The sequence below is a fragment of the Ptiloglossa arizonensis genome, chromosome 12 (genome assembly GCF_051014685.1).
Source record: "Ptiloglossa arizonensis isolate GNS036 chromosome 12, iyPtiAriz1_principal, whole genome shotgun sequence".
In the NCBI taxonomy this organism is placed as follows: Eukaryota; Metazoa; Arthropoda; class Insecta; order Hymenoptera; family Colletidae; genus Ptiloglossa; species Ptiloglossa arizonensis.
In genome coordinates this window covers 4,267,057-4,290,316 of record NC_135059.1, presented here as the reverse complement: position 1 = coordinate 4,290,316, position 23,260 = coordinate 4,267,057, and the positions used below count along the sequence as shown (strand labels likewise).

The window sequence follows — 23,260 nt, the reverse complement described above, 5'->3', positions numbered from 1 at the left end:
ACAAAACTTGACTAGAGTTTCTAGATATAAAATCTGGAGATTTTAGTTCGACAGAAAAATTTTGAGATCCACAATCGAATAACAATATTTAAGAGAGATATAAGTAATATCTAAGTAATTAAGCTATGCGATTATATATTTTCTTCAAATCTTGTTAATATAGTCCTGATTATTATACACGTAATCAGATCTTAAAATCCAAAGCTTACGTGTCTTGTTTATTAATGTTTGTGATTTCAAGTGTTCGAATACATTTTCGAACTACTGTAAATACATATGTACGAAGTATCAAGTTAATGATTCATATTATACACTTTTTTACAGATGAAAGTCTGCACTCGAATAGTTTAATATTTCATAGGAAAAGAGAGGGGGGCATTATATTCGAAGGGTTTTCACAGTAAACGAATTGAACTGTAGTACGGAACAGTACGGAGATACGCTGCTGTGAGTTACGATCGTGATCGTGGTACACGCGCATGCCTGTGAAATCGTACTTCGAAAAGAATTTACCGCCTCAGAAATACCTTCACGAGTGTCTTTCACGTTAAATGGATTAACAGACGGTTTTAAAGTCGTTTAATGCACAGCCGAACGATTGCTTAACTTATTTGTATCGAGCGAAAACAGAGAACGTTCGCTCGTTCGTATTCAGTCGTGAACAAGAGAAGGTGGGTTTGACAATCTACGATGAAGTACGCCGCTCGCGTAGGTAGTGATTTAACAGTGCGATAAGAACTGCACAGACAGTGATAAAAACGATAAGGAAAGATTGTCAACGAGTGAAACATAATTGCAAGCAGTAGACCAGATATGAGGTATCGCTGGAACTTCGAGTCTACCGTTTCTGCGTATCGTTAGTTCTACTGCTTTGCCTCAGTGTCTGTTCCAAAGAATCATTTTCTACTTCGTCGCGAGAGAAGGTGAGAAACTCATAATTTTTCTTTATCTTTTTACTCTTTTAATCGGGAACACTGTCAGTGACGTGTCTCCTAAGAGTTTTCACTCACGACAAGAGGCAAAAAGTTAAACGCCATTGAACGACTAATCGAGCGATCAATCGAAATTAATAACTGTGAGAATTGTAACGCAAATTCGATTCATTAAACTAATATCAAATTGCAGTGGTTCTCGCGAGTACGGGGAACCACTTCAGAAGTCTGCATTGATATGAATTTTTTCAAGTTCTATATTTCTCAAATTCGTCTCATCTCTGAAGGAACGCGATAATACAAAGAACGATCGCGCGAATCAACGAAATTATCAATTAATCGCTAAATGGTTTTCACATTCTTAAACATTTGATATTATTCTCTGTACAATAGACACATCTCTCCGGCGTGAAATTTTTTTCTGTTCCGTTCTCTCGCCAACGTCAGCGGCGCATTCTCCATTCGACGTGAATGTTCTAAAGACAGAATACAATCTTTACCCAGCGTTCTCTCTGTTAACAATTTCAAAACAATCGTTACTTTTAAAGTCGCTTTAGATACTGCTCGGAGAGAGAAACAAAATTCGTGTTTCGCAGAGATAAGCATGCCGCTGTTCAAGGCGCGTGTCGTCCAAAGATCGCCCACGTTGGAAAAGGTTTCGAATGGTAGCACGCACTACGGGAACAACCATTGTCATCAAAATGGTAACGAAAATGACCAGGGAGCCGTGGATACCGACAATGGCACGCGTGGTCAAAAGAACAATGCCGCTACTCACAATCAAACGCAAGATCAACAACGACGTCCGTCCAAAATTTCGAGGCCGCCTTTGGTGTTTCATTGTCAATTGGCGCACGGGAGCCCCACAGGCTTGATATCGGGTTTCAGCAACGTGCGAGAACTTTACCAAAAAATAGCGGAATGCTACGATTTGCCGGTAGACGAAGTAAGTTTTCCAGTATCACAGATTACATTTATCGTAATTGAAGATAAATTCTTTTACACGGTCGGTCGTTTACGACACTCAATCTAACGATGCAAGGATACACTTGTCGTTGATTGTGCGAATAAATTGAAATTCACACGTCGAATATTCACGGCGTTAATTTCTGTACGAATGAAGATTCGTGACGCGGATAGTTCAACATTTTAGCGTGTGTTGCTCCCTATAGGGAGAGAGCATTATTCCGGATACAGGAAACATCGGTTACGGGCCGTGGCCTCTCGTCGACCTGGCAGTTACATTCTCTCTGGCACGACGCAGAGTTGCGTGTAACTTGCCGTGTAATAACAGGTTGTAAATGCCGCTGCGAACACATTTACTAAATTGACTGCCGTACAGTTGTCGCAAACCTCGAAAAACCTGGTCGGAATGATAATCCCGCTATTTCTAATGGATTGTCATGTATATGGGGGTTTTTCAGCTAGGGAATCTTAAGACGTTTTTGGGTTAAAATTTCGCGAGGAAAAATAGGATAATTATAACTTTTAATGTATTTAAATGGTTGTAGCAAGTTGTTGAAAAACGACAAAATACAGTCCATTTTTACATTTTTTATTGCATGTTATCGATGATAATAAAAGATACGTAAAAATGGTACGTTTGGATTCATCGATGGTTATGACTAACCGCGAGCCTTCCTCGCGTAGGTACTTACTGCCATTTGAATTTATTAATGTTTTTGTTTTTAACTTTCACAACTTCGCCCAAAAGTTAACCAATTGGTAATCATGCAACAGAAATAATATACGTATTGTGCACGACTATTTTTTGCACAGAAGTTGGCAATTTATATTAATCATAAGACGAAACAAAGTCTTTTGCAGTTTGAATTTATAATAAAGTTATTGTTTGTTAACTGACAATTTCGCAAATTGTACATAAAGTAATTTTACAAAGACATAAAATAATACATATTTATTTGCACATAAAATGCAATTCACAGTTGCGGTATGTGATTCATAGTATGTACTGAACATGCCCTTATAATTAGGGGTGTACCTTTCTGTCGTCAGTTTCTCTTTGTCCCAATTTTTTATAGTCTGAGCTTTAAATTAACACAGATTATTATTGGAATAGTAAAAGAACTCTACATATTAATTCGCTAGAATTTGGTATTCATCTGCATATACACTGTCAGCTAAAAATTCGAAACCACCACACAAGAAGAATGCTACGCAGAATTAAGCGATTTTCTGTTGAAAAATATTGATAGAAATTTTTTTTTTTTATTATTTAAAACATCTTACTTTATTTTGGCAAGAATGTATACTGTTCACATACGAATAAGTACTATAAAATAATTTTGTGTCTGTTTTCTTAAACAATTTTTTCGTCGAAATATTCCCCTTTGGATTTCTTGATCACTTCAATAATACTAAGTATCCTTTTTCGAAAGTACCTTAAGTAATGTTCTTCCAACGTTCATTTAGCAGCTTCCACAAGTGTTCTTTCGACATTGATATTTCCCCATCATTGAATATACACATTGGAAAGATTAACTACTTCCACCGATATTTACAAACGAAATGAAAAATATACCGCCAGAGGACAGTAATCGGTCATACTATCTATTTTTAGACGCAGATTAAAATAATAGAAACGTTAGAATTATCTGCCAGTAATTATTTTATAAAATAAAATAAAAAGTAAAGTAGTCCCAAACTGTTGGTCACTAGTGCACACGAATTTTAGTAATTGTCCATAACAAATAAATGAATATCGATATATCCTTTTTATCGATTAGTTATTAATTGATCGAGAAATGTTATCAATATAATCAGCTTGTGAAATGTATTATATATAGCAGCCGACTGGAAATACCACAGTAAATGCGCTGACTCGTCTAAATAAACGTCTGCATAACGTTACATTAACACGGACGAATACTTCACAATATTTTCCGGCGAAAAAAATGTGGTTCAAGTGTACAGTGGATAAGCTTCTATTTAACTTTTTCTTTGTTAAGGAAGACAGAGAACAAATTTATTTAACTTTTTCATGTCAAATTTAATTCTCTTTAAGATTTACTTCAAACAGTTCTAAAAAATGTCAACATTGATATCTTGGATTCTTCCTAATTGATTACTTTACGCTCGTTCAAAAACATTGAAATTTGTAGTTTAGAAGAAATTACTTTTAATCAGTTTTTTAAGATTTTCGACCACTACGGACCATTTGTAATGGATCATTTAAATCGAGAACGGAATTAAACCACCATTCCGTGCCACCGCTTAAAAGCCGTAGTGAAAGTTGACGGGTTGCTAATAAGACTGCGTTAATATGAAAGATCAGAGACTTTCTGTTTCCTTAAATAGATTTTAGCTATCTTTTCTCATAGACTCTAGATATATTAGATTATTCTAAGATTATCGTAGGCCTTAGCCACTGTTATGCCCGAATAATATCACGGGTTTGCATTATTTCGGGCATACAAAGTGACTAGAGAGTCGACATTTTGTTTTTTTGTTTTTTTAAATAAAACGGAACAATTAAGATGTATTCTGTCTGCATCGGTTATGTTCAATTTTGTGCAACATATTGAACTGTCGTGCAACACAGTTTAACGTGGAACGTTCATTTTCAGCGATATTTCAGTAATTTCTTTCTTTCTTTTTCAGATACTTTTCTGCACTTTAAATACACACAAAATTGAGATGACTGAATTGTTGGGCAGTCAAATCGGGGTTGGTGATTTTATATTTGCGCATAAGAAAGGTACGTGATGACCTTTAGCACGTTGACTGAATCTAACAATTTAAAATATTATTGGTATTGTGTTGTTTCAGGTCGCCCTAAAGAAATCGAGTTGGTAAAGACCGGCGATGCTCTAGGATTAACGATAACCGATAATGGGGCAGGGTACGCCTTCATAAAACGTATAAAAGAAGGATCCGTGATCGATAGGATAAAGGTGATCGAAGTTGGGGATCATATAGAGAAAATCAACTCAACCAGCTTGATCGGTAAACGACACTTCGAGGTGGCGAAAATGCTGAAGGACATTCCGAAAGGTTCCACGTTTACGTTACGGCTGGTCGAACCATTGAAAAATGGTTTTGGAAACATTGGTCCACGGGGAGATCTGAAGAGAGGAAAGAAATCGGGTTACGGTTCCGGAAAAGAGACACTAAGGTTTAAAGCCGACGGAAGCGCGCAAATTATAGAGACGGTAACCAGTTCTTCAGTGAAAAGTCTGCTGTAGGAAATGAACAGTTCTAATGATAACTGCTTTTGTCTCCTTTTTTTGTTTCTAATTGGTAGGTGGACGATGCTGCCACGATAGGTATTGAAAAGATCAACGTGATTCTAGAGAGCTTCATGGGTATTTATGATACAGAACTAGGTATGTTATTCTTTATAGAAATATGTCTTATCTGTGAATGGTTTTATCGGTGTGATATTGATTAAAATTTGTTTGAATACAGCTACACAAATTTGGGAGCTTTCAGAGGGTAAGGGCAACAGCATTGATTTCGCAGAGGCAATAGACAATTCAGACTTAGAGGCTTTTGGGTTCACCGATGACTTTGTCATTGAACTATGGGGTGCTATTACAGATGCTAGAGCTGGACGACATCGATGATACAAACAATTATTTAAACAAAGACTAAATAGAACACTTAAAGCCATGATTTCCATGCTAAATGATTTATCACACCATGTTACCAAAATTTGAATAATGCTCAGTGACTTAACTGATTGGTCTATCGAAGGTCTAAATCAGTAAGGAATGCTCTACAAAATGATCGCAATGTAAATTACTCACCTATTAGTGTGTAGAACTTGTATAATAAATTTATAAATATGTAGAACTATAAGAAATAAGAAATAAAAGAATCTGAAAAACATTATGTAGTGATAATTATTTATAATATTGCATTGATTACTCGATGTTGTCAACTAGAATGAGAACGCAATTTCAGAACATTATAAAATTAAATAATTTGAATAAACATTAAACATTTAAAGGCAAAAAATGATTTAAGTACATTATAAAATATCTTTAATAGCTTTACCGTATAATGACTGAGCTAATCACGGGAAAATATGCGAATATTCGCTGGGTTTATCAATTTAGGTTTAACATAAACGAACAATTTTTATGTTACTGAATACTATGTATATTTACATAAAAAGTATTCATCTAATTAAGGGCTTAACACGAGAATTATAGAAGCACGATCACGTTTGCAGACATTCCGTATGGAAACCATTCACGTAGGTACATAGCTATGTATGTATGTATTAAAAGGTTAAAAAAATGTGTACACAGTAAAAATCGTTCTAAATTTTCGATGATAATAATAAGTGATAGATATTTCCAAATCCTGAGATTATTGATTCTTTTTGTGTAAAAATATTTTGTCACGCCACATATTACAGCCAATAGAAATCAATCAACTTTTGATAAATTAAAAACAAGCTCTTATTATATATACAGGCATCACTGACGAAATCGTACGCAAGAGTTAACCTATACGGAATTAATACAACTTGGTGAACAAGTTCTAAAAACAGTCATGGCTTTCGCTATAAGCAGAGCTAGTTATGTACTATTCCGTGTGAATAATTCGAAGAATAGTTTTAAACACTTAAAACTTTCGAAGGTACGTAATGTTTATGCTATTGAAGAATATGGAAAATTCAGACTTAACTTAGGAGTATTACTTTATACATAGAATGCCAAATATAAAATAAACTTGTTTGTCATTCGATAATTTTATTTTTGATTTTATGATAAATTATTGCATTTGAGCACGATTTATCTTAGTATTAGTATATAGGTTTGTATCGTTTGCATAGTTTGCTTATGTATAAATACCAATTAAATATTTTTTATATTTATTATATTATGTTTTATATGCAAAATATACATAGAACAAAACTCTTTTTCAGTAGGTATGCTCGATTAATTTTTCTATCAAAACTGATGTTCCTCAAGTAGAAGAAGAGGTTGAGAAATTAGTTCCACCAATTGGAGATGGAAAAATATTCAAAAATGTAGACGAAGTAATATCAGATATACCAAACTGTGCTAAACTCTTGGTTGGTGGTTTTGGACTTTGTGGTATCCCAGAAAACTTAATAGCAGCTATAATGAGAAAAGGTTTAAAAGATTTAACTGTAGTTTCAAATAATGCGGGTGTCGAAGACTTTGGATTGGGTTTACTTTTAAAGGAACACAGAATTAAGAAAATGATTGCTTCTTATGTCGGTGAAAATCCTGAATTTGAGAAACAATACCTTAGTGGTCAATTAGAGGTTGAATTAACGCCACAGGTGATTACCAATATTTGGAATTTCAAATTTAAATTTACAATGTACATTATAATGGTATTTTAAACATATAGGGTACATTAGCAGAACGTATTCGTGCAGGTGGAGCTGGTATACCTGCTTTTTATACTCCTACAGCATATGGAACTTTAATTCAAGAAGGTGATGTGATTCTGAAATATGACAAAGATGGAAACCCAGAAGTATCTGGAGTTCCAAGAACTGTAGCACAGTTTAATAATAGACACTACATTATGGAAACTGCAATTAGAGGAGATTTTGCACTTGTGAAAGCATGGAAAGCAGATAAAGCTGGAAACCTAATCTTTAGAAAATCGGCTAGAAATTTTAATCCAGTAATGTGCAAAGCAGCTAAAGTAGCTATTGTTGAAGTAGAAGAAATTGTAGAAATTGGTGAGTTGGATCCTAACCACATACATTTACCCGGTATTTTTGTAGACAGGATTATTAAAGGTCCATCGTATGAAAAACGAATAGAGGTTTGTAAATGTTCACTGTTCACAAAAATTAGATAAAATTGGTAATGATCTCTTACAAGATTCTTTATTTCTTACAAAATTAGAAAATATTAACAAAAGAAACGACAAAGCCTAAAAAGGTAAGACCAGCGAGCAAGGCAAGGGATAGAATCGTTAAACGTGCTGCACTTGAATTTAAAGATGGAATGTATGGTAAGATATTGATAAAGCAATAAATATATTTGGATAATATGATCAAATTTCCAGAAATAAATTTTTTACAGCTAATTTGGGAGTTGGCATACCGACACTTGTGTCCAAATATATTCCTAAAAACGTAAACATAACATTACAATCTGAAAATGGTATTCTCGGTCTCGGTCCCTATCCTACCGAAGATGAGATCGATGCAGATTTGATCAATGCTGGAAAGGAGACAGTCACGGTATTACCAGGAGCATCGTACTTTAGTAGCGACGAAAGTTTCGCCATGATTCGAGGGTACGTATTACAACAAATTCCAGTTACAACTTTCATAGAAAATTGCTACTGATGATCATTTCTCCAGAGGTCACGTTAATTTGACCATGCTTGGGGCTATGCAAGTATCAGAAACTGGAGATTTGGCTAACTGGATGATCCCAGGTGTTATGGTAAAGGGAATGGGAGGTGCAATGGATTTAGTTTCTGCAGAAACCACAAAAGTAGTGGTCACCATGGAACACAAAGCTCGTGATGGAAGTCCAAAGATTTTGAAGAATTGCACATTGCCTGTGACAGGTAACAGTAATACAATACCATCTATTTTACGATAGTGTACTTTCTGAAATAAAAACATTCATATTTTCGTATGCCGTTCTAGGTCAACAATGCGTAGACTTAATAATTACAGAACTAGCAGTTTTTGAAGTACTCAACGGGGAAGGATTAAAACTTATCGAAATTGCTCCTAATGTTGATATAAGTGAAGTCGTTAGTTCTACCGGCTGCCTATTTTCAGTAGCTGAAGATCTTAAAACAATGAGACAAGTAGATGACGATGAATGTCAATAGAACCGATAATCTACTTAAAATTACTTTTAAACGAGACAACAGCGAATGCCAATATTTTCAAACACTTGTTTCGCTGAGTGTCATGGTTCTCAATTGCAAAATTATATACATTTACACTCTTTAAGAATATATTGCAATCGCATGATTTATTATAAATCTACTATAAATATAACTGTCTAGCATAATGCGGTGGTTAAATCTTAACTGACAAAGTGATATAATTTTATAATATATGTGCTAAAATAAAAACGAACGATAAATTTCTAAAAGCAGTAAGCATCGCTTGTATCTTTACAACTGTTATTACATTAACAATGCCACATTAAGTATCATATCACTTATTCTCTAAATTTAGCCTTCACTCTTGCTGGAAGTGGAAGCAAGTAAAGTACGCTATTCAGTATACACAAACCGACAGCGAATGCCAACGAGATCAATAAGTTTAAATCAACGTTCAATACTTCTGAAATATTTTCACCTTCGCGTGTGAAACGTTCTATCAAGTAGGTCCTTCCATCTGAATACCGGCAGAGTTCTGGTATTCCAGGACACGCGAAACTTTCGTTGTAATGAAGATTCAGAAACATAGGCATATCGATCGCCAGTTGATTTAAAGCCAACGACGCGTATCGTGCGGGTAACGCGGTTGAAACAGCCGCAAGCCAATAAGGTAAACCTTTTAAACTTCTGATGGCTCCAGATGCAATAACGAGAGATACTAATGTCATGTACAATACCGTTATTGCACCTGTCACCGGTCTACCAACAACCATCAATACTGCCACGGTTACTTGTTCAGCAGCGACATAACTGGCCCACAGAACCCCAGAGGCATAAGCCCAGGATGACAAGTCTAGCTCCAAGATAGGCGTTAAAATACCAATGGTGATCATGGTCGAGATGAAACTCAATGGTAAGCTTAACAATGCATACGCAGTCAGGAACATCGCGCCACCGTAAAGACCCTCCCTTTTCTCTTGATAATATCTGGCACGATAACCTGGAACTGAGTAATTAGCAAGCGTTACATCCTGCTGGCATCGTTAATGCGTCGTGTGAAAGAAGTGAGCGTCAATCTGTGAAAACTTACAAAAGAACGCGGTCGATGCTATCCCGGCAACGTAAAACAACGTCAATACGTTGAAAACCAAACCTCCAGTTTGTAGAAATATTCTGGATTGTACGGGAGTCGAATGGGAGTATAAAATGCTCATTAAAGCGACAGAAAATGGTAGCAACAGAAGCCGAGTGGCAAAGTGTCCTAAACCAGACTTACTGAAAGCGAATGTTGCTGCCATGCCTCTCCTAAAATGCGCATATTGAAATGATTATTAAACAAGAATTATACGCGCATATTCGTTAGAGCGCACACTCACAAATAGAGGGCGAGCAGGGTAGAAAAACAACCCGGTTTGATACCACGACCTAGACCTTTGTGCATAATACCAAGAGGCGTTTCTTTAATGTTTGGCGGTATTTGCGGAGCCTCTTTCATGTAGATAACACCCTCGGCTTTGAACTTGTCAACCAGGACGGATATCTGCTGATTCGATTCTAAGAAACGATCTCTGGATCGGCGATCGACTGTCGATAGACACACTAAAGCGATCGATTGCTTGTAACTTTATCTATGACAATTTTTGCATTTCTTTAGGTGGACAAAGTAACCCCCGCATCTAATTTTCGGGTTACTCTGTCTCGCTAAGAGATACTTACAATAGTACATCAATGGATTTTCAAGTTCAGGGCACGGAAATCCGATGTAAGTGAAATAATCCAACATACTTCTGGTCGGTCCCGAATACACTACCGCCCCCAAACATAAAAGAGTCACGCGACTCACGAACGGCAGTACATCCGATCTGGGTGTCTCCATCGTTAATACAACGATTGATCCTCTCCTAGTCGCGTAGGACCAGAGCATGGAGACAATTAAATACGTGTTCAAAGGATCTGTGTCCCAGGTTGGCTCGTCTAAAAGGAGCAGCGTGGGATCCTTAGCGAGCTGAACACCCAACATCAGTCTCCTGTATTCTGGCTTCGTCAGATCGTTCACTGATCTGTTCGCGACCTGAGATAACGCCAGATCGGCCAGCGTTTGACGAACCCTGGCCCCCCTGTTGTTTAAATTGGCAAGCCATGTGGCGTATGTTAGAGTTTGACGAACGGTTAAACTCGGTAACAAATGACATCTATGAGCTACATATCCACCGTGTCGTCTGAACAACTCTGGTGTCAATAAATTATTGTTTAACGTAACTCTGCCCCTTGTTTCTCCTTCCGCCCTTCCGGCTAAAAAGTACAACGAATCGTGGAGTGACTTCATTATTAACGATAACTGGATCTAGATTGCTGCCTTACCAATAACATCGAGGAGAGCCCTTTTCCCGGATCCCTTCGAGCCTAAAATCGCCAACACCTCCCCACCGTGAACCCGAGCAGACACATCCCTCAATACCGCAGTCGGTTCCGATTTGTTCAAGCAACTTCCTTCGATTACTACAGCGGTGGAATGAAACACATTCGATATATCCAATGTACAATCTGACGGTATCATCTTGAACCTGTCCTTAACTTCTGGACCTCCCGAGTTACATTCCACTTCACGATCCTTAAAAACCGATCAAGCGGAGAGAACCGATCCCTTGATCGAACAAGACTTAACCGTATCCAAGGTAAGTCGAAGACCAAGAACGGTTCGCTCGAATTTAGAGCGCACTACGCAAGAACAAAGAAACAACAGTTCCACGGCGAACTGCCAGTCGTACACTGTGGCTGTTCTCCGTAACGTCGCATCGGCTATCGAAAAATCCAAGAGTACGGACTACGAGAAGTGTGAACGAACCGATCTAAGAGCGAGTACAGTGGCCGTAAAAGTGCCTGACCGAACATTGCATGTAAAACGTAGCCATCGGTAACGATACCTGGCTGGGAGTTGGCTTCACGAGGTGAATGTCTCCTCTCGGAAGAGATTGGTGGGAGGTCGAAGTACACGTACCATCGGTAGTAGCACACGGATGTAACTATGGAACTCGAATCCCCTCGGGAGTCTTGGAATGTTTCCTAAACGATGTCCGTTGATTTCGAACGAAACGTACGAGTGATATCACTTCGTGGACGAAAGTAGATTTTTCATTAGGAAAAGTCTGTTCGAATGGCGCGTCGACAGTTTTAGAACAGATTCGAATACACCGGTATATCGAGTACGTTTGAGAACAAAGAATTACAAAGAAATGAAAGTAAAAACTCGTTGAACGATCCTCTTCGTGAGATTATTTTAAAAATCGGGGTTCGGTTGCGTTAAAATCGACACCGGGCAAAGGTGGGGCCCGAGTTCTCGGCGGGTGCGTCACTGCGAACTTGAAAGATCGAAAGGGAAGGAAGGGGAGGGCCGAGAAGGGGATCCGGCGGAGACTCGGAAGGCACGTCTGTCAGAAGTCAGCGTTTAGAAAAGGTTCTCTGGCGAAGCAAACGTCGGACATACCGATGCTATTGCGGTATCGTGATCGCGAATCGAGTGATGCGTTCGCGGGAGACAATCCCTGAGGTGACAAACCGTGTTGCTCACAGTTTCTTCGGTTTCGACTGACAGAATCCGATAGAGAGTTCGTCGGACGAAGAGGCGAGAAGACGAAGAAGAAGAAGAAGAAGAAGAAGAGACAGGATTCAGCGGAATGGAGGAGCAGCATCACCTTGAATCGACAAGGCTCGGTTGAAAGCTCATCCTGAATACCGGCGGTGAGTCATCGTCACGAATATTCGTCGCGAATGGACCGCGTTTACTCAGGGTTTTGCTTCAGGCACGCCCGATTCCCCGATTCCCGTCGAATAGACGAGAATTTCAACTTCAGGCGAGCACGCACGGTCCTCCATTTCTATTGTTTCGAACGACGAGGTGATTAACGCGATGGAAGACCGGTGCTGTTGTTCCTTTTGATTTCACGAAAGTTGCAGCCGCGGTAACGAAGGAGGGGAACCTCGAGCAAACTCTCGGAGCGACTTTACCGGAACCGGGGCCCGAAATGCCGCGGGTCGGTTTTAATTCGAAGGAAACCGAGTCTCGCTTTACTCGATTGAATTTTTGTGCGCGGTTTCCTCGCTGGTAACTCGCGCGTTCCCGTTCGAAAGGAGAAAATACATTTAAAAAAAGAAAAAAAATGCGTAACAGTTAATACGTGGCGTACACGGTTTTAATTTCGCGGCAGACACGGTTCAACGACTGGGAACCTGATTTTGCATAATGAGAAATGTTTACCTGCACGGTGAAAGCAACAGGTGATTAGGAACTGCGCGGTATTTATTTTCAACGGTAGTCGTTCAACGAACTTCCTCGCCGGTGATTATTTTCTTCGCGTAAAAATGCGTCCACTACCGTGGAACGAAACGTCATCCGATCCGCAAGTTTCTTCCGCGAGGAACGAAACGAGGCGTGCTTAATATCCCGTGGCATTCCCGTTCAAGTGCTTTTAATTTCGTTGTCGATACTTTCACCGCCTGAACGCGATCGTAAAAACGTAACAGTTTCGTGTATCGGATCGTTTGAACTGTGTTAGAACGCGTTTGAATTCAATCGGGCGAAAAATACGAGCGTGGAAACGAAATTTGAGAAGCGCGCAAACGACGTCGCATCGGGAGATTTCAACGACCGCGCAAGAGATACGCTTCCACGCATACCCACTTCTTACGGACGCTACTCCGTACGATTTGCAATGATAATTAACTCTTTTTCAACGTAGGCGCGCGTACATTTGTAGAATATCGAGAAAAAGAGTGACTGGACTCGATGTATGCCCTCATAAATCGTTCTTCGTAATATCGCGCACGTTTCGATGGCGGAACAAGTGCGAACGATAAAACAGTTCGGAGAAAAGGATATATTCGGTACTTGTGATCAAGAACAATTAAGGAAATTCTAATCCGTTGTGTTCCGATTTGAGCGAAAATATACTTATAGTGTTCCTAATGTTTAAATTCCGTTATCTTTCTCTATTGACTTAATCTCGTCTCGGAACTTAATTGCTCGGAGCAAACGATTCGGAGAAAAGGATATATTCGGTACTCGTGATTAGGAACAATTAAGGAAATTCTAATCCGTTGTGTTCCGATTTGAGCGAAAATATGCTTATAGTGTTCCTAATGTTTAAATTCCGTTATCTTTCTCTATTGACGTAATCTCGTCTCGGAACTTAATTGCCCGGAGTAAACTTTTCGGTAGACTTTCCATCGTTTCTAGATACTGGTCGTACGCGAATCGTGAATACACGTGGTATCCAGGTCAGTGGCTTTATTAAGATACATTGTCACGTGCGTACGATCGAGAGGCGAGCGTAGAAATCGGTGCGTGGGACAGTTTCACAGCCGCCGGAAGAGATTTCGAAACCGAAGTATCGTTGTCCCCTAAATGATTTGTGTTCCTCGTCATTGGAGGGAAACATTTTTATCGAAGAAAGTGAAATTTTAGTCAACATACCGCGATCGATATCGATTCGTTAAGTAACTTTAAACCATCACAATGGAAAAATCTTCGTAAGTTTGCGAATTGACCTCGTAGCACAGAACTATCACTTTTCAAGCACGAAAGTCTAAACTTTAACGATTCGAAAAGTGAATTTGCATACTCACGCAGGCGTGTTCTCGATCGTCTAATGGCTTACGATGAAAATCACCGAGCCATGAGTAACCCGTTAACGAAAGATATTAATTAAATATCACTTCCACCGGTCTTCGTGTATGCTCCATCGAACACGAGATACATTCATGCATTTCAGAAACTAACGAGGTCTCTTACGATCGTGCGACAACGTAACTCGTGCTACTCGAACATTAACATTAGTATTACTATCGGTGAGTCTTGTTAGAACCAGGAATCTATCTTTTTTCTTTCAATTTATGTTGTCTCTCAACTTTCCATAACACCGAGGTTCCTATACTAGTATCCCTTATATGTATATTTCGTGGCTGATCGGATATCGTTAAAAACTGATTTATATTATACAATGCGTATACAGTCTGTACGATTGTAAATAAAACACTAATTTGTATTCCTTCGTTTTTTTTTTTTTAACTTTTAGATATCGAAAACATATTTTTGCGTTGTTAGATCGAAATTCGAAAAAGTTTGGAAATTAAAATATAACCAGAGTCCTTATTAAAAGAATGCATATATAATTGCTTATGCATCACGAAATTTGGCACACGTATAAAGTAAATTTTCGTTGTCGGGTCACAACCAACGTGATATCTGCAATAATTTTTTTCTATTTAAGAAAATGTCTCACTCTTTTCTGTAAAATTGTACTGTTCCTCTTCAAAGTGTCCTCGTTTCAACAGTTTTTAACCTTCTCTTTTGTTTCGAATCAATAGAATTCAAAAAATCGAAGTACTTTTATACACTTTTCCCATAAATTAATACGAAATACATGTAATCAAATGTGGAAAGTTTGATCGATCTATTATCGATAACGTTCGAATAAAAAATTCATAACGAAATAATCTTTCTTTCGGTGCACTTGATCGAAAGACCGTCTTAAATCCGGATCGATGACAAAAAAAGGCGGCTTGTATAACAGCCAACTTGTATTTTGAAATCGTTTCGGACACAAGCCGATACACCAAGTACAGAAACGGGATATGCAAATGAACAGTTAATTCGAATAGTTATAGGACAGTTATCGAGCGCTGAAAAAACCGTTGCGTTACGTAAATTGGGGGGACATTACCGATCGTGGTTAGAAGAATTATTATTACCTCCAAGATTCCTGATTGAAACGGTGATTGTATTTTGCAGCCAATAATGAAAATAATAACCTGCAGATGCGTGCTACATGGTAGTATTCTTTGATAGACTTCGTCTCAACGGTAAGAGAGGGTCTAAGATAGGAAAACAAAAGTGGTAACAGTTGAATTCCAACCGTAATTCCAACTCTGAAGAGTTTCGATAGAACAGTAAGTACGGAGCAGCCGGATCGTTAAAGAGGGTGACGATTAGTGGTGCAAATAACGTAGAATCTTGTCTAACCTTTCAAGCGATGACCGTGCATACCGTTACTCCATGACGGGTAAAAATGTCAGCTGATGGTAGACGAGTGGCCAGCAGTTTCACGAATAAGTAAGATCCATCACCGGATAATCAACGTCGGTGATTTAACGACAAAAGTAGTACTCCTCGTCTCGTCGAGTCTTGGTTTGTTAAATAATTCGACGATAATCGTCTTGCTCAGTTTTGTGGCAAAGCTTAATCGTTTCGAAGAATCGTGTTTGAAATGTCGCGCCGGAACATCGTTCCCTTTACGGAAAACAAAGGTCCACTTCTTTCAAGAACCTGCTTTAAGAATGCTCAGTTTTACGCAAAGAGTATGTCCGTGAGTCAACGTCTAACGGGAAACTTCAGTCAGATGAAAAAAAAAAGAAAAAAATGCCATTTGACGTGGAAAGATTTGCATGGACCCGTCCAGCGCGAAAAGAACCGCTCTTTCGTGAACATTTCTTCGGTATACCATTACATCGTGTTTGGTTGTTAGATATTTATCGGAACTTCACTTTTAAATGTACCGAGTTCGTTCGAAAGATTGATCAGTACTTCTCTTTTCTTTTTCCTCAAAGTACAAAATGATACGCGACGCTTAATTCTCGTATTTTCTATGACGTCACCGCGAACGTTCTCAGAATTTAAGCGTTGTGTTTCAACTGAAATAAAAGTGAACGCGATAAAATACGACGTTGAATCGGCTCGATAGCCTCGCCTAGAACCGTGAAGGGTTAATTTCCCGAGAGGAACGACTGCGATATAATTTTTACGATCGTTGAGCTTCGACGCAGAATAGGTGTCTCGTATGCGTTTTCAAGTTCGTCGCGTGCATCACCGTTAGATGGAATATCGTGATCCCTCGTATTTATGTACAACGGACATAATAACGCGCATATTCGAGTCTATGCATACTTAACGAACAGTCGGCGTCGCATCCGTGTAAAAGAAAAAATTACCGCTCGTAAAATTCCCTTTTAGTGTCACTTTATTCCGAAGTCGTTTTGCTTTACGTTTATTCGCAAACGTTCCGTTCGCTTTGCGACACTCGTCGAAGTTTCTCCAGCGACGAACAACTTGCACGCATCGACATCTAAAACAAATTTCACGTTACAAACGGATAAAGGACTTCAACAGTTTCGAACTGCTGCGAAAATATCCCAGAACCGGGGAAAACATTGCAATGTTCTTGCAAAACGTTTACCTTGAGAGTAGCGTATCGTACGTAAAAAAAAAACACGTCGTAGGAAACGTGAGACAAGGTTTTTTGTGCGCCTCCGATAGATCCAGAATCGTATAAATGTTCCCATAACTCGTATCGAAACGTTTGCTTTGTTCGATACCATTCACCGTGTTTATTAAAAATTTTGATTTCGTGCTTTTAAAAGCAAATTCGTGTTTGCCCATTTGAATTGCAGATTTTTACAACTTCTTAAGTCATGGGAAAAAAGTAAGACGATTAACGGTCGGCTACTGGATATCAGATTTGCGCAATTATTGACGTACCTATCTCGCCCCGAAGCTATAATAATTTATTGCAACTTGGTGTCCGATTATACCGCGATAAATGTTCGATATTATCCTCTAATAATATCTTCGTAAAATCGCATCGGTGGTGTAAATTACTGTTTAATAGTCGCGTAAACGTTTAAAGGAATTCGCTAACTGTCTGATCGATCTACCGCGGCTGGTAGAGGTTTATAAGCTTGCTTTGGACCGGTACTCTAGTCGGATATTTTCCTTTCACGTTGCTCGGCTACCACTGTCCGAAGTTCAGGGGAGAACGAGCCAACAGTGAACAATTTCGATCCTTCGATGTTGAATAGTTTCTAAGGCTCGCTGACTATTTGCACGGTGCGTACGCATGTTCTTGAAATGTAAGAGTGGTTTCAACAGCACTGCATTCGAATGTATTTATCACGTCGAACCGGATATACGTGACTTTTTCTCGTACCGAATTCGCTACCCACCGATAATATTTTATCACCGATTCGAACGCCGTGCGGGTTAAAATGTAGTCTAGCCCGAACTGGACAGCGTAAACCTGTAAACGCGGATTAATGTACAATAAATTCTCGAAACTTGTCAGGTACTGCAAACCATGTGTTCGGAAGCGTGGGAGTTGGAACGACGTTACTCGGTACCCGGAGCCCTGGACACTAGAGGATTGGAGCCACCAGCCAGCGAAGACTTGCACGCATGGTCAATTTACAGGTGATTTCTTAAATCGTTGAACGAATAATCATCGTCTCGCTAAAATACGCTAGAACGAATTATCACAGTCATTCTTCTCTTACTGACCGGGCCGCTTTCAGGCAAAATTTGAACTCCGACTTTACGGATTCAGCGCTGGGATCAGCAGAGAAGTCGCCACTTCCTTATGGAAATTTCCAGCTTCGAGATTCGACGGTACAGAGCATACTGAGGCACCCCAGATACGGGCCAAAGAGTCCATTGGCCAGTAATTCTTACACCTATCTGAAGTTCGGTCTGCCTCGAGTTCTGCCCCCCAGCGCGCGGAACCGTGATGGCTCCAGCGGCTACGACTCCAGCGAAGAAGGTCGACGGGTGTCCCATGCCGGCACTTCTGCTCATGGTACCTCGGCGATGCGCTCGGCCAGAAGCGATCCGGATTTTAGGCACGTTCACGCCGCACCTAGAGAACATGCACACTCTCAGTTAACGGTTTCCAGAGAAAATCAACGTTTGAGAAGCGCGAGCGAGGCCAATCTCCTTCAGGGTGGAGTCAGGACCAACCGGAGACACAGTATAGCGCCCATAGATCCTGGATACGGGGTTCACGAACCTAGAGGTACCTTTTCCACATCCGTGATCTGTCCGTGACAAATGGAACACTTGATAGCATGTTACATAAAAAAAAAAAAACTTTTCAGGACATGGTATTCTAGGCCCGGAGAGCTATACTTTGCCACTGCGACCCGTGCCGTGTCTTCAGCATCCTCATTTACAGTTACGTGGAGTGGAAGCCTCCGGATCCGATAGATTACCCCTTCTTCGAGGAATCACTCTCGAAGCTGGAGCGACCGAAGTTCTCGCTATCATGGCGACGACGGAAAAAGAAGGGAAGCAAATCGTGGAAACCATAGCCGGTAGGAAACGCATCAAGCGAGGTGACATTTTGCTCAACGGAAGATCCGTGTCGTCGCGTTCCTTGAGGTACAATTTATGCGTTACCGGGTACAAGTCTTTGTAAACGTTTAACGACTTCTTTCGATATCCAGATCCCGCGTCGCTTACTTGTCAACGGAAAGCGGACTGAGTCCCGGTCTGACCGCCCAGCAAACCCTCAGTTTCTATATGCTGCTACGAGGAGGACCGAACAGTTCCAAACTGGAAGCCGATGCAATTCTGCAGGAACTCGGTCTGGAAGCTACGAAACATTGTTTGGTGAACTCATTAACGACTTCCGAGGCCAGGAGACTGGCCCTTGCTTGTCGTCTGTTGCAAGATTCCCATATTCTCGCGTTGGACAGGCCTACGCACGGTCTGGATATCTTCGACGCTTTCTTCTTGGTGGAGTATCTGAGACAGTGGGCAAGCAGAGGTCAAAGACTCGTCGTTCTAACGCTGCATCCACCGACCTATGAAATCCTGACGATGGTCTCGAGAGTTGCGCTCACCTCCGGTGGCAGGATCATGTACTCTGGTCCCAGGAGGGATATGTTGCCATATTTTGCGCTCGCAGAGTTTCCTTGTCCTCCTTTCAAGAATCCTTCCGATTATTATCGTACGTATCCTTTTCTTGTCGTTCCTAGAGGTGGGATCAAATTCGTTAGAAGGTAAAATATGGAAAGCGTCTGTTCATAAGTTCCATTGATCTCATCCCTAGTCGATCCGAAGGGTATTCAACGCGTCCGAATTTAAAGAGTTTGATGTACCTGGACGTCCATGCTAAGATAGATATTTCTTTCAGTCGATCTAGTGACTCTGGACGATCTGTCGGCCGAAGCAATGCTAGAATCTTCGCAGAGAATAGATCACCTAGCTGAACTAGCGAGGACAAGGCTACCAGCGCTTTGCGATCCTGGACCGCCTGGTGCACTCCCGCCAACGATTTCTAGCCCTAATATATTCGTACAGATCTACGCGTTGCTCTTGAGAACGCTGATATACAGCCAACTTTGGACGCTAACGAGACTTCTTCGAAAGATCGTTGTCTCAGCTTCGCTCAGTATTTTACTCGGTGCAATATTTTGGGACGTCGCTGGGGATTCTAATTTATATCTGAGAGATAGAGTAGGCTTCCATTATACCAGTTTGGGTATCTTCTTTTGGCCCTTGTCCATAATAGCGATTTGCGAAGTGGCCGACTGTAGACCAAACGTGGAGAGAGATATTAAAGACGGCTTGTACGGGAGATTTATTTACATTTTAATGGAGGTAAGTTTAGATACAATTGCCCAATTGTACGAGTCGTTGCTTGGTGTCAATTTACCGTTTACTTTCAGCTCATTTGCGGAGTGTTATCATGGTGCATAGTTTACCTGATCTATTTGGCCCCGGGTTACGCGATGTCAGGACTACATCTTGTTCCGGACGAGACTCTGACGTCTCTCTGGAACTACCTTGGCATCGGATTACTATACTTAATACTGCAACACTTAATTTGTATACTGTTTGCTCACACTTGCAAGTGGACGTACTTGGCTTCTCTGTTTTCTGGGATTGTGATCGGGGAAATAACATTAGCGGGTGGTGTGTCTTTGCATTTGGAAAATTTGCCAGGCTGGTATCAGAAGATAAGTCCGATGCAGTGGTCTTTGTCTTTGCTACTGCCTCCGCTTCACCAATCCGAGGCCATGAGTAAATTAACCAACTGCAAGCCAAAACAAATTCAAAGACAAGATATTATTGTTCAAGTTGCCTGCGAACCACCAGATGGTGCTCTGGCATTGTACGAGATTGCTTTGGACAAGTTTAACGTACGAGGAGAATTGTGGTTGGGAATAGGAATAGCCATTGTCAGTGTATTGATCATATTGGTATTTTTGTGTATTAGATATACCACCCCTAAAAGACTCAGAAGCGCCCCAAACAAGCCATAAAATGCAATGATGCGAATAAAAGAAGAGATACGAATAAATACACCCGTACTTAAGCTACTCGACTCTCGCAGGATATCACAGTTCTTTAAACATGAAAAACTAGTAAAATATCCCATCAATGTTGCAATTCTATGAGTACAATAATAAATAGGTATTACTTAATAGAAACACATTCTTTCGCTTCGCTATAAAACATATACTTTTAATACTGTGTCGTGCTCATTGATTTTGCCTCGATTGTCTATATTCTTGCGACTTTTTAAAGTAAACAGCTTTAGAAACTTGCAAAATAGACTCATGCAACATAGTTACGAAACTCAATGAGCCATTATATCGCGGCCTTCTTTGGATGCTTTAACAAAAATGCAATAAAATAATCCGTATTTGTAACGCTATAATCAAATCAATGGAAAGTGTTTTTATAAAATAAAAAGAAAACCTACGAATACTTTTATCGTCCACTATTTTTACGCGAACCTTGCGCGAAAACAAACAATTTCACGCATGTATTTCGTCAAAAATCATTCTCGTTGCTCACATTGCGATCAATAATCGTATTGTGTTGTATTCCGTGTATCGTATTTTTAAATTTTTTACATCGACGTTGAAAATGATCGATAAACGTACTACTTGACAATCTAGCTGCGAACTCGATCGGTCACGATACGGAAACTTGTTCGTAAGCTCCATCTACAACACCAAGAATATCGGTAAAGAAAGATATTTTCGGGCTTCGATCGGTAAGTGTAATATTTTATTAATTCGAACCGGATAACACGGAATAGAAAGTACCAATAACGTGTTAAGTAGTTTAATATTCGAAGAACAAAATCGCTAACGCTAATTTATCATGCAAACTGTTCACCGATACTAACGAGCAATGAATAATTTCACATATGTATCCTTGCGTACTATTTCCAAATCGGGTCTCAATCCTATCTAAAAGCGAATTCGTGATTCATTAATACCGGAGACATTTAGACGGATAAATCAATATACCATTGGATAAATATATCTGTCGGGTAACGCCACGGTGCATATTCTAAGAGCAATCATTGAAGGAAATAGACTGTCTGCGTTTGTTAAGTAAACGGCCCGAAATAATTTTATCAGATTATTTTTTTTTACCTACTATCGTTGACAATCGATCGAACACCGATTTTTTCTTCTTTATCCCTTACAGTGCGTCGACAATCTCGACGAAAGATCGTATTACACACGCGCGATAAGAACGAAAGTTGTAACTTTTATAATCCAATTTACAGAGCGATCGTTTATCTTTGAATGCCAGATACATGCGTTACGCTATGGCTCGTTTATTTTACAAGGTTACGTTGCAGTTTCTAATTATAGATCTGACGATGAAATTCGATGATCTTGCAACTTCTGACCGATCGAAACACCAGAAATCAACGTTGCATAATTCGCAGACCGTCAACTGCTCAATGAATCGACCTTTAATACATAAATCACAGAATAGAAAACAGCGTTTCATCGAGACATGTGCAATTCCGGTGCTTCTTAACCGTTGAATAACTACCGGAAAGAATAATAAACGTTAAGACCACGATTAAATAAATAATATTTAAAACGGATAAAATTTTTCGCGATCAATTCATTGCTATCTACTCTGTCCATTACCGACGTAAAAGAACTTTTATTACTTCGAACAATCGAAACGTATTCTCCCTTTGTCAATCTTCTGTCAAATATCCTTGTTACCGTGTTTGTGTAAAATAAAAAAAAAATGTCCGTTGAAATTGAGAACCCCGAGAGAAAAACTTCTCCTTTACGTTCTAAACTTTTTCCAGGAAACCGATGCGCCCAGTCACACACAACCTACACGACGAGTTAATTACTTTCATCGACGGAAGTTGGCATTTACGACGATTGCTCGTCGTCAATTTATACTAATTCGGCGAACGAACGCTTCGAAGGAACTTGAACTCGACTCGAAAAAGAAAAACAAAACAGAAATATCGTTGTTGGTGTTGATTACTAATAGAATCGATTTGGATACACGTACAATAGAGTACGGTTGTAACAAGATTGCAAAGGAAGTCCAAAACGAAAGCTACAACGAAATTCAAATGTTTCATTGGGTAACTCGAAAACGACCATTTTGAAAAAAAAAAGGGGTACAGGTACGGTAACGACACGTGATCCGTATTCTCTGGACACGAATAGAAAGAAAATCGTTATTGTAACGGGCTGAATCGATGGACCCGTACTACCTGCAACGGTGAGCGAAAACTATTGCTCTCTTTCCATTGCCAGCGATTCGGCACAATTCTTGGCAAGGTCTCGGGAATGTATATGACAGGAAGAATAAAAACAGCATGGGATAATGAGCTCGTAGGTACGCGTGGGCGCGACGTACAAACCTCTTTCGCTTTCTCCCTCGTAGTACCGTTCGCCTCTTCATT

At 39.7% G+C, this 23,260-nt stretch overlaps 4 protein-coding genes across 12 annotated transcripts; 3 read left to right on the top strand and 1 right to left on the bottom strand.

The window, feature by feature from the left end:
• The first annotated feature begins 403 nt into the window (after positions 1 to 403).
• Positions 404 to 5,786, top strand: Kermit (PDZ domain-containing protein GIPC-like protein kermit). 2 transcript variants are annotated; one of them, XM_076324315.1, is made up of 6 exons: positions 404 to 923; positions 1,481 to 1,878; positions 4,554 to 4,650; positions 4,722 to 5,104; positions 5,197 to 5,278; positions 5,361 to 5,786. In XM_076324315.1, the coding sequence occupies exons 2-6, from the start codon at positions 1,537 to 1,539 to the stop codon at positions 5,516 to 5,518; spliced, it is 1,062 nt and encodes a 353-aa protein (XP_076180430.1). In that variant the 5' UTR covers positions 404 to 923; positions 1,481 to 1,536; the 3' UTR covers positions 5,519 to 5,786. The 2 variants fall into 2 exon arrangements, with proteins under 2 accessions (XP_076180430.1, XP_076180429.1); XM_076324314.1 differs by having other exon boundaries at positions 405 to 923; positions 1,529 to 1,878.
• A 483-nt stretch (positions 5,787 to 6,269) lies between these two features.
• Scot (Succinyl-CoA:3-ketoacid CoA transferase) lies at positions 6,270 to 8,978 on the top strand. 2 transcript variants are annotated; one of them, XM_076323728.1, is made up of 7 exons: positions 6,270 to 6,542; positions 6,835 to 7,215; positions 7,287 to 7,712; positions 7,796 to 7,904; positions 7,976 to 8,192; positions 8,260 to 8,471; positions 8,554 to 8,978. In XM_076323728.1, the coding sequence occupies exons 1-7, from the start codon at positions 6,456 to 6,458 to the stop codon at positions 8,742 to 8,744; spliced, it is 1,623 nt and encodes a 540-aa protein (XP_076179843.1). In that variant the 5' UTR covers positions 6,270 to 6,455; the 3' UTR covers positions 8,745 to 8,978. The 2 variants fall into 2 exon arrangements, with proteins under 2 accessions (XP_076179843.1, XP_076179844.1); XM_076323729.1 differs by having other exon boundaries at positions 6,275 to 6,542; positions 6,832 to 7,215; positions 8,554 to 8,974.
• LOC143153009 (ATP-binding cassette sub-family G member 5) lies at positions 8,002 to 18,200 on the bottom strand. Of its 3 annotated transcripts, XM_076323726.1 has the most exons (9): positions 17,869 to 18,121; positions 17,739 to 17,812; positions 16,973 to 17,637; positions 16,728 to 16,861; positions 11,106 to 11,243; positions 10,461 to 11,036; positions 10,121 to 10,343; positions 9,835 to 10,049; positions 8,002 to 9,750 (listed from the first exon to the last, which is right to left on the bottom strand). In XM_076323726.1, exons 3-9 carry the CDS (start codon positions 17,173 to 17,175, stop codon positions 9,083 to 9,085), a joined length of 2,157 nt encoding a protein of 718 aa, XP_076179841.1. In that variant the 5' UTR covers positions 17,176 to 17,637; positions 17,739 to 17,812; positions 17,869 to 18,121; the 3' UTR covers positions 8,002 to 9,082. The 3 variants fall into 3 exon arrangements, with proteins under 3 accessions (XP_076179841.1, XP_076179840.1, XP_076179839.1); XM_076323725.1 differs by having other exon boundaries at positions 16,973 to 17,989; positions 18,070 to 18,200; XM_076323724.1 differs by having other exon boundaries at positions 16,973 to 17,199; positions 17,275 to 18,121.
• LOC143153008 (ATP-binding cassette sub-family G member 5) lies at positions 8,876 to 21,274 on the top strand. 5 transcript variants are annotated; one of them, XM_076323720.1, is made up of 8 exons: positions 8,876 to 9,016; positions 9,100 to 12,482; positions 17,858 to 17,982; positions 18,084 to 18,580; positions 18,663 to 18,945; positions 19,011 to 19,516; positions 19,703 to 20,169; positions 20,238 to 21,274. In XM_076323720.1, exons 3-8 carry the CDS (start codon positions 17,870 to 17,872, stop codon positions 20,832 to 20,834), a joined length of 2,463 nt encoding a protein of 820 aa, XP_076179835.1. In that variant the 5' UTR covers positions 8,876 to 9,016; positions 9,100 to 12,482; positions 17,858 to 17,869; the 3' UTR covers positions 20,835 to 21,274. The 5 variants fall into 5 exon arrangements, with proteins under 5 accessions (XP_076179835.1, XP_076179837.1, XP_076179836.1 ...); XM_076323722.1 differs by lacking the exon at positions 8,876 to 9,016 and having other exon boundaries at positions 9,177 to 9,414; positions 9,547 to 12,482; XM_076323721.1 differs by lacking the exon at positions 8,876 to 9,016 and having other exon boundaries at positions 9,273 to 9,414; positions 9,544 to 12,482.
• Positions 21,275 to 23,260: the final 1,986 nt, after the last annotated feature.